The following is a 10,511-nucleotide window of genomic DNA, read 5'->3' as shown; positions in this document are numbered from 1 at the left end:
TGATGACTCTAGTGGGAAACTTAGTGGCCATTTGGCAAGATATCATCTTCATGTTGCATGCTGCCTAGGAGCGTAGCACTCCAAGTTTGAGAGGGACCGCTGAAAGGCAGGACCGCTTCTATAAGGCTTGGCCTACATGGATTTTTTACATTTCTCCACGGGTGATATCCGTTGGATGTATAGACCACCTTTGTGGCTGTTAGCCCATGTTCTTGACACAACTTAGGTAGTGAGCTAGTGCCCTAGAAACATGCTATTTTCTTTCCTAACAGCCTTTCAATGTATTTACCATCTTCATCCTTTATGAAGGCTAGAAGCATGGGGTTTTTTAAAGCATTAATAGAAGTTTATTTTCTATCAAAAAGAGAGAAAGATGGACTCCATGGAATTGATAAACAACTGCACCCATAAAAATAAACGATCTGTTAAGAATGTTGTTCCAAAGCATAGTGTACCAAGAAGAAGCCTTTAACCATGAACCACGCTTGATATTCTTCCATGGGTATATCACACTCATAGGCCAGAAACTCATGCAACTTCCATGTGCTTTATGAAGGAGGTCATATATGCATAGTGAATAGAAATATCCCGATCAACCTATCAACTGGATACCTGACTCTTGTGTGATCTTCACAAAACCTGTGGATCACTCTGTACACCTACCATTGTAGCATGTTGAGGCACATATTTCTCTTTCTTTTCACCTCGAGTGCATATAGCTAGTATGCCAAGTTCCTCATCTAGACTCTCTGAGCTAGATGACTCATATCCTATAATGCCAATACCTTTTACTTCTTCTTCCCTTTATCCACAGCACTACTACTTGTGCTTGCACTGTCATGTCTTAAACGGCCAGACCATGCTATTTTACATAACTATGATGGCCCAAACATAGACGTATAGTTTTCTTGTTGCAAGGCCACATGCACATAATCATCATGGGACTCAATGGCACCCTCATCTCTTGCCTTGTACCAACTAGCCATCTCATCAAACACCAGATCCCGTGAGAAGAGCACTTGCCTAGCATGTGGATTGTAGCATTTGTATGACTTAAGATCATATGCATGCCCAATAAAGATGCACTTCTCTACCTTAAGATCAAGCTTCTGTTCTTTCTCATTTGGTACATGTACATAAGCAATGCTACCAAACACTTTGAGGTGTCCAATATTTGGCCTACTAGTAAGATGCATCTATGGTGTACTTTCAAGTATGAAAACTATAGGTGTTTTGTTGAGTAAGTACACCGTTGTGGTGCACGATAAAATTTTTGCATGTTATTCTTTTGTTGAGGTATATACCTACGTGTAAGTTGCCTTATGATGCCATTCTTCCTCAATAAATCCTCAAATGCATCTCAAGTATACTCACCACCTCCATCTTCCCTTTTTCTATAAATGCTTTTAAATCCATAAACTTTCCCAACATTCACTCTTCTCCTTGAGAAAATAGATCCACATCATCTTGTTGTAATCACTTGTCAATGAAGGCTACATAGTACATGTTACCATTAATGGATGGGCTTTATGTTGGCCCCCATACATTACTATGGACAATCTCAAGTGGCCTGCTACTCGCATCTAGGGAATGGCAACCTTTTTTGCTTCCCAAACTGGCAAGCATCACATACATGCATACTCCCACCATATTTAATTCTAGGCAGCCCACCAACTATACTACTAGCATGCATATTTTCACATTTTGAATATTCACATGTCCATATATGTTGGTGCCAGATCTCAATATCTTGGACCATATTATGGCTCTTAGAAAACATAGCCTATTTTGGCTCCAAAATACCCGCATCCAATAATTTGCCTTCTTTCTTGCCCTTGGTAATAACTCTACAACCATTCTTAAAATCCTCAACAAAGCAACCATGTATGTGGAATGGTACTTGTAATCCCTGCTCAACCACTTGGCCTACAGAAGTTAGATTCTTTGTAATGGAAGGCTCATAAAAGACATCTGGCATAGACTTCACCTTGCCCTTCTGCATCACCAATGGCACACTTCTAACATGAGTGATAGTATGCTAAGTGTCATCACCTGTCTCCATATATCCTTTCACATCCAGTGGTTTCATGTGCTCAAACCATTCACCATGGCAAGTCATGTGGTTTGATGTTCTTGAATCCATATACCTTGTGTCCTCATTGGTTTAATGTGGCATCATTGAGCCCATGACATGCTTCATTGCAAACAAATGATTTGCACTACCATCATTAGTGCTTGATGAAAAATGCAAACCATTCACCATGGCAAGTCATGTGGTTTGATGTTCTTGAATCCATATACCTTGTGTCCTCATTGGTTTAATGTGGCATCATTGAGCCCATGACATGCTTCATTGCAAACAAATGATTTGCACTACCATCATTAGTGCTTGATGAAAAATGCCACCATGTACTTTACCCCCTCTCAAATCATTATGTTTGCTATAACAACCACAAGCCATATGACCAAGCTTCCCACAACAGTGGCATTCTACATTCTGCATACATGTTTGTGGGCCTTGCTAATGACCTCTTCCACAAGCATTACCTTCGTTTCTTTGAGGTTCATAAACACATCCACCTCTAGCACCAAATGATGGCTGAAATTTTTGCTGGAGCTATGGCATCTTACCATTCCAGCCACATCCACCACGTTACCACATGATGCAAATCTCCCCCTGCCTCTAGAGCCTCTTTGTGCATAAAAAGCCTAATTCCTACCATGATCATCGTGACTAGTAGATGCATCACAAGGATCACTAAGCTTGATTTCCTCAACAAGAAGGAGGGAAAACAACTCGTCAAAATATGGCAACCCATCACTTCAAACTAATTAAACCATTTGTAGTCCTTGCCTAGACCATGCAAGGTAATATTTACCAAATCAGGATCTGACATGGGTGCATTACTGGTTGCCAATGCTTGAACATATTGCTTGATTTCCTATAGATAAGCATGTATAGTCCTTCCTCTTCTTGTAACCTTATGTATTTATTGCCATAATTGTGACTTGCAAGCACTAGTGTCTGTATCAAAGAGCTTGACCAATGTATCCCATGCATCCTTGGGATTTTTAGCATCTTGGATGTGTATGAGTACAACGTTTCATATACATATTGGGAAAGTAATGCAACACCTTGGATGCTAGCTCTAAACATTGCTTAAGAGCAGCCAGTCATTGTGGTGTGGGTTTTTGTGGGATAGTACAGGCACTGGCTCATCACCTATAACAAGATTCCACTAGCCTTTTCATCTCAAAAAATTCTTAATTTGATATTCCATTCCAGGAAGTTATTGTGATCCAATTTCGCACCAACTATTTGCACTAGGTTATTTGTCATGATTGCCAAATGTGTAAGAGCTCTCTCAGCAGATACTCGGAAAGCAATTATGTTTGATGACCAACAGCCTGAAGTCAAGGCAAAAAGGAAACTTTGCATTAAGCATAATCAAAATGCATCACATGTCAAAACATTCATCATAGTTTTATGGCAATAAGCAAATAAGACATCTCTTTGATTATTGCATAATGCACATAACACAATTTCACTACACTACAACTTCGTTCTCTACAAATAAATTTATGCAAGTCTCCGTTTTGAAGATAAGCTCTTGTAAGTCAGTTTCCTCCAACTATATTCCTACAACTCAATTTTTGTAATTAGAATTCCTGCAACTCTATTTTTGGGATTAAAATTATTGCAAATAGATACTTGTATGGGAGGAAACCTTTGCAGCAACAATTCAATTGCACTAAATCTGAGCTTGAAACCCATTCACTAAATGCTTGCTAATTGCACTAAATTCACCGAACGTCAATAAAGAGAATGTCAATAGTAGCAAGCATTTACAATGTTGATTACAGAGAATGTTAATAGTAGCAAGCATTTACTACAAGGTTGACATGCTACTATTGAGGTTCTCTATAATAGACATTGTAAATGCTTGCTACCATTGACTTTCTCTTTATTGACATTCTCAGTATTTAGTGTAATTATCAAAGCATTTAGTGAATGGATTTCAAGCTCAGATTTAGTGCAATTGAATCGTTGGTGTGAAGGTTTCCTCCCATACAAGGATCTATTTGCAAAAATTTTAATCCCAAAAACAGAGCTGCATGAATTCTAATTGCAAAAACTGAGTTGTAGGGATCTAGTTGCAAGAAACTAATTTGCAAGAGCTTATCTCCAAAACAGAGACTTGTACAAATTTATTTATAGAGAACGAAGTCATAGTGTAGTGAAATTGTGTTATGTGCATTATGCAACGATCATAGAGATGCCTTATGCAACGATCGTAGAGATGCCTTATGCGGTTGCCATAAAACTATGATGAATGTTTTGACATGTGATGCATTTTGATTCACTAAATGCTTGCTACTATTGACGTTCTCTGTAATCACTATATGCTTGCTAATACTATTGATGCTGTCTATAATCCTTTCACTAAATGCTTTGCTCTACTATTGACGTTCTCAATAATCAACATTATTCCAAAATCCATTGAGGCAGTCCATGGAGCTCAACAAATTTGTATTGTTCTTCTTGTGTGTGTGTGTGTGTGAGAGAGAGAGAGAGAGAGAGAGAGAGAGGCAATAAATGAAGTCAAAACATAGTAAAAGACATAAACAAAGCAATCACAGAGGTGAGTGGTGCCTCTCTACACGTTTGACATGTCAAACAATGAACTCTTAGGAAGCAAATATAGACTTTGGTGATTCTTAGCAAGCATACCTCAACGATCCAAGTGAAATAAATAATAAGCTAGGAAGGGAATAACCTATAAGCATGACAAGGAAAACCATACGAGCATTGGAATATAGAATGACTAGAAGGATTGAAAGAGGCTATCATACATGCAGGCGTCATAGAGCCTTGGAAGTTGTCTTGAACTTGCACAAAGTCCCTTTTGGGCAATTGACGTCCAGGTAAGTCCTTAGGGTTTGAATAGATTGAAATCATGAGCCGCAAAGTAGATTTCACATGTGAAGCGTGGAGGGCCATGAGAGTGACTAGTTGAAGGGTGTGAGCAACTTGCATGTGGAGCAAGTGAAGGAGAGTGGGTGCTAGAGAATGGAGAGGTAATGCTTGTGTAATAAATGAAGACAAAACATAGCAAAAGACATAAATAAAATAGTAAAAAAGGTGACTAGTGCCTCTCTACATGTTTGACATGTCAAACTATGAACTGTTGAGAAGTAAATAGAGACTATGGTGATTCTGAGCAAGCATACCTCAATGATCCAAATGAAATAAATACAAGCTAGGAAGGGAGTAACCTACAAGGAAAACTATACAAGCATCATGAGTAATCTAATGTAGAAGGGTTGCAATAGGCTATCATGCATGTAGGTGACATAGAGCATTGGAAGGTCTCTTGAATCTACACAAAGTCCCATTTGGGCACTTGACTTCTTGTAATACCCTAAAGGAATCTAATGTAGAATGACTAGAAGGATTGAAGTAGGTTATCATGTATGGAGGCGAGAAAGAGCATTGGGACCCACACAAAGTGCCCTTTTGGGGAGCTGGACTTCCGGTAAGGAGTAGGGTGTGAAGAAATTGAAACCATGAAGTGCAAAGCAGGTAAATGTGAAGGGGGAGTGAGCAACTTGCAGGGGGGGGGGGGGGAGTGAAGGAGAGGGGGGTGGAGGGGGGTAGAATAGGGAGGTGCGAGGTAATGATGTTGGGTAAGAAGGAAAAGGGTGTGTGAATGTGAAAAGGGGGAGCGGGTAAGAGAGAGGGCGACTGAGCAGAGCAATTTCAAAAAGGGGGGAGGAGAGGATGGATGGGTTAGGCAGGAAAAGAGGGTTACGGCAAACGGCAGGGACAGACGGCGCCGTCAACCAAGCGTCTCTACAAAGTCATAAGCACAAAACACTCTTCTTCTACCACCACTACTACTACTACTACTACTTACTCTGTACTGCTATGATGTGGGTTTGCTTGGTTGTTTGAGTGGGTGCTACTTCCCAAACAATCTCTCTCTCTCTCTCTCTCTCTCTCTCACTCACTCACACACACACACAGAGCATAGCACACAGAGAAAACATAGCACAGAACAGAGCACAGAACAGAGCATAGAACAGAGCACAGAACATAGCACACAGAGTATAGCTCCTCCCTCTCTCACAAAACTCTCTTCCAATCTCATTACCAACCAAGCCTCTTAGCTTCCTCCCTTTCTTACCTCCCCTTCCTCCTTCCCTCAGATCTGCCCCTTTCATCTCTTCCCTCCCCTCAATTCTCCTCTGCATTTCCTCCACTGCCCCTCTTGGACCCCTTCCCCCTGCATTTTTCCTCTTTCCCTGTGCCCCCCTCTGCCTTCTTTCTCCCCTGCCTCCCTCTCCTTTTCGACCTTTTGGGTTCGTGGGTTCCCCCTCCCTGCTTCCAATTCGCGCTGTTGTTGGTGATCGTTCCACGTCGAGCATTGCGACAACGTCCGTTTTCCCAAAAAATTGGAAGGTGGCATCTACTCCACGCCCCAGCAGTCTGATGCCACTACCATTCTTTAGCAGGTTTGCATTTCAGTCTCTTGTGTATGCTTCCCCGAACTTCTCCAGCTATCAAGTCATCCATCGTGCAGACCGAGTCTTCGATCGCTCTATTTCTCTGGAATGAGGTCCTAAATATTCTCGGGCAGTACTGTCCGCGACTCTATCTTGTACCACTATTCCCTACCCTGTTTTCATGGATCCGTTCAAGGGTCGGTAATTAAGAACTGGCGGCTTAGCCCGATGCAGCTTCTTTTGCAAAGCAGAAATAGGCCAACGGTGGGTACCGTTTGTCTGCCACTTCAGAACGGAGGCTGATTGCGACCGGAACCAAACAAGCCTTTGGGTGAAGCCGAACTGTTACATAACCAGGGGAATCGTAAAGTGTTGATGCACGAAAAAGAAGTCTTCGTGCAACGGTTGATACTACGCGTATCAGTGGCTTCGCAGATGAGCGCATTATAGGTGTCCAATTTTAATGGATCTGTGCCAAGGCAACGACCTAGGATGCAATGTCCACACGTGGGGCACACAGACTGGCTCTAGGTGCTGCAGTGCGGGAATATCTATTTCGCTTGTGCTTTGCATTGGCAAAATGCAAAGAGTTCCGATCTTTTGGGGCTAGCCTTCCCGGCAGAGGGGGTGAATGAAGCTGCTGGATTTATGACAATGGGGGGTGCCATCGAAGAAGATCGCCATGGAGTCATCATAGCATGTGCTGCGTACGGCACGGCCTTTTCTGTGCTCACTGCTGTTTCAGTGGCGATTTTGTGTGTAGTGAACTGGAGACCATGGCGACTGTACAGGTTTGTTTCTTATGGGCACTTGGAGATCCTGGTAGGAATTATGTATTCGTTTGCGCCTCGTTTTTATTGTTTCTTCTGTAATCAAAGCTAGCTGTATTAAATCCAAGACAAGGTCTTATGCTATATTTTCAGGACTTAAACTGCACCGAGTCTGGTACGTCTAGCTGAAAACGAGTCGAGTAACGGTTTAAGCCATTTGGTTGTGAGTGTTTTGCGACAGTTAATTCTTTTTGCGAAGGTCTTGACATTTTGAAAATGCTCTCAGATATTATCCTTCTACACGTGTTATAGTACAGGTTTGTAATCTTCTGCTTTAGAACCCTGAGGACCTGGCATGGGTTTCCTCATCGAGCTCAAATAACGCAGCTCATAGGTGTTTTTCCCTTGAACACATCAGAATCCTACTATGTATTGCTTTGCCAGTCAGGTGTGCCATTCTTGATTTGAAGCGCTGCTGTTGATAGTTTTTTCATAGGTGCTTGCTAAGATACTGTGTCTGGAGGTTGCGGATCAGTTCCAAATAGGTAGGGCTAAACCCTATCTAAGGGACTATCCATTTCCATCATACTGTCAAAGCTTCGCTGCAGCAGTATGCTCCTGTGAGAAGTAATAGTTCATGAATCCTTTTTCAGTATAAAGAATCGCCAGTTGTCTTGTATGGGCACTAGAGATAAGCTGGCATTTTCCTCTAGTGTCTTCATTTCTTTGAAACTCAAATCCACTGTTTCCAGGATGACCCTGTAGGACCATATACAAAGCCAACACACCAGTTAAGTCAAGAGCCTTGTAGAGTTTTTTTGTTTCTCTTTAGCTTTTTGCTGGGCAGGGGTGGGGGTGGCACTTGAGACCAGAGAAAGTGCGCAGATTCAATGCAATAGATGGAACTTTATCTCGGATGCCTACTGTAAAGGACCATATGAATACTTTTTTTTAAAGAGAAGCGATTCATAGACCAAACAACCCATTTTGAGAAGCTTTCCAAGCAGAAACTGTTTTTCAACTTCTGGGTGCTACTATCATACCTGGGAGCTTGACTTGTTTGACCAAGATTATTTGTGAGATTTTGACAACTTTAAGACATTTTATGGTGCTCTATGTTGGAATGGGCTATTCTTGGCACGCAAGGCACCAGAGCACCTGAACAGGCTATCTCCCCTTAGTACACTCTGCCTTCCAGGAGAGAATTCTTGGATTTGTTGCTAGAGATGAAGACAGTTGAATGGTTCTTACTGTGGGGTTTGCTGTCGTAAGCCATGGTGTAACTGCATGGAGAAGTCCACATTATACATGTACTCTAAAAATGCCAACGTGGTGGCTGTTGAATAATCAGTGAAATCGAAGGGCAGGGTCTGAGTATTGTAAATGCAGTGTCCCAGCAACATTCAGGATTGCTACCGGCATGGTCAGCATGGACATGACATTTTGTTCTGTTTATGTCTTACCTGGCACTGCAGAGGGACTCAATGATTTATGATGCTGCTAACACTCATGGCAAATAGTTCCGAGACATACTGACTGTGCATACTTTAGTCAGGACTGGCACCCAAAATGGTTGGACAACTGGCTCACTAAGCTGGCTATTTCAGCAGGGATGATAAAACAGGCGTAGACATACATCTGGAGGACTCAACACACATGTGGTCACTGGACAGATCAGAAGAAACTTATGGTCACTAACTTTGGACAGATCCGAAGAAACTTATGGTCACCAACTTTGGCTGGTCATTCGTCCTCGGTGTATCTCTTCTGGTGGTTTGCATGAGCATACACAGGATTTTGGAGCGATTTGAATGAACATTTTGAATAAAATTCCTACAAGCTTCTAAGTACATTTTAGGATTGATTGATGCAGATTACAAGGCCCAATTACTGGAATGGCATGCTATGCGAGTTCAAAGGTATCATACATTGACAGGCAGTAAAATGGGTTATGCCAAGCCCACAACCAGAGGATGCAAAGTGTGGCTCTAAAGGTGGCGGTACAATAGAAGGATCAGATTGAAAGAAAGGGCAATAATGGATTATGGAAAGTGAAAATAGGGCAAACAAATGCTCTCAGTGTGGAGGGAAAGAGTCACCCGGTGGTACAATAGAAGGATCAGATTAAAAGAAAGGGCAATAATGGAAAGTCAAAATAGGGCAAACAAATGCTCTCAGTGTGGAGGGAAATAATCACCCTGTCCTAAAGCATTGTGCAGGATGAGAAATGTAGGGAAAGCAAGGTCAAGCTTGAAAGTTGATGGTGGAGCCATTAGATGGTAAGTATCTAGATTCACAATGACATTTGCACAAAGGATTTCCACGAGACATGGAAGGATACATTAGAAAGGTGCAGGGGAAACCCTTGGTTCTTGGTTGAAGAAGAGATTTTTCCTTTCTACCCCAGCTTGGCCAGCACATTGTTGCATATGCACAATACATTGGGCATGAAGATGGTCTGTATAATGTGGTTGCAAACTCGTAGGTCCTTAATGAACTCCTCCCAACATCTATGGCTATGTCCAGCTGTGTGTTGTAGTGCTCTGCGTGCCACTTCAAGTGACGGCTTCTCCTGTGGGGTGCATGGAAGAAAGGATGCACTTTTTGTGTACATAATGGAAAAATAACCCTTGAATCGCTTTAGCCAAGATTAGTGTACGAAAGGTTTTGTTTTTCCATCATACTTCTTGAAATTTAGTTTTGTGGGAAATGAGGACACTGGGGTGGTGGAATTGGTAAGGCAGGCTATGCTACTAAGGCTTAGAACAGAGACAGGATCAGTGTTGGTTCCGGTGCTTCTTTAGCGTCTGATTCTCGTGGTTCTGTTCTCTGGCTACATGGTCCTGCTCATGCTCATCCTTGGCCTCTTGCAGGGTATAGTGCCGTTCTTCTTTGGCCTCTTGAACCAAACGCTTTCAGTGGCACATGCATCCTAGAGCTGTAAGGCCCTCTTGATAAGAGCCTCTGACTGAGGGCTTTCATTTGCTTCATTGCTTTACTGCTGGGCCTGGACCCTGCATCTGCATCAGTGCCTGCATCATGGCTAACAAAGCAGCTTGGGTTAATAGCTGCTTCACTAGTGGCCCACTTGTTTTTGTGGGCAGCCTGGGCATTGCCATCATCACTTACAGGCATGTTTGTATTGATGGTGACCTTGGGGGAGTGGGTTGTGACCATCCCAGTTGATGTCCTAATGAGGCCGAAGGATGGAGGGGAGAGCTAACTCAGGTAGAC

The 10,511-nt window shown here is 42.3% G+C and overlaps 1 protein-coding gene across 1 annotated transcript in view; it reads left to right on the top strand.

Annotated features, from left to right (window-relative positions):
* The first annotated feature begins 5,934 nt into the window (after positions 1-5,934).
* The window catches only part of DEK1 (calpain-type cysteine protease family), an 86,086-nt gene continuing 81,509 nt past the window's right edge, over positions 5,935-10,511 (top strand). Inside the window, exon 1 of the mRNA XM_087393623.1 lies at positions 5,935-7,298. Coding sequence (XP_087249749.1) covers positions 7,156-7,298 — 143 coding nt within the window. The 5' untranslated portion in view covers positions 5,935-7,155. The remainder of the gene's footprint in view (positions 7,299-10,511) is intronic.

The sequence above is a fragment of the Dipteris shenzhenensis genome, chromosome 22 (assembly GCF_047967505.1).
Source record: "Dipteris shenzhenensis isolate YYH24624 ecotype China chromosome 22, Dip_SZ_1.0, whole genome shotgun sequence".
NCBI classification, from domain to species: Eukaryota; Viridiplantae; Streptophyta; class Polypodiopsida; order Gleicheniales; family Dipteridaceae; genus Dipteris; species Dipteris shenzhenensis.
This window is presented reverse-complemented; position numbering and strand designations above follow the sequence as displayed.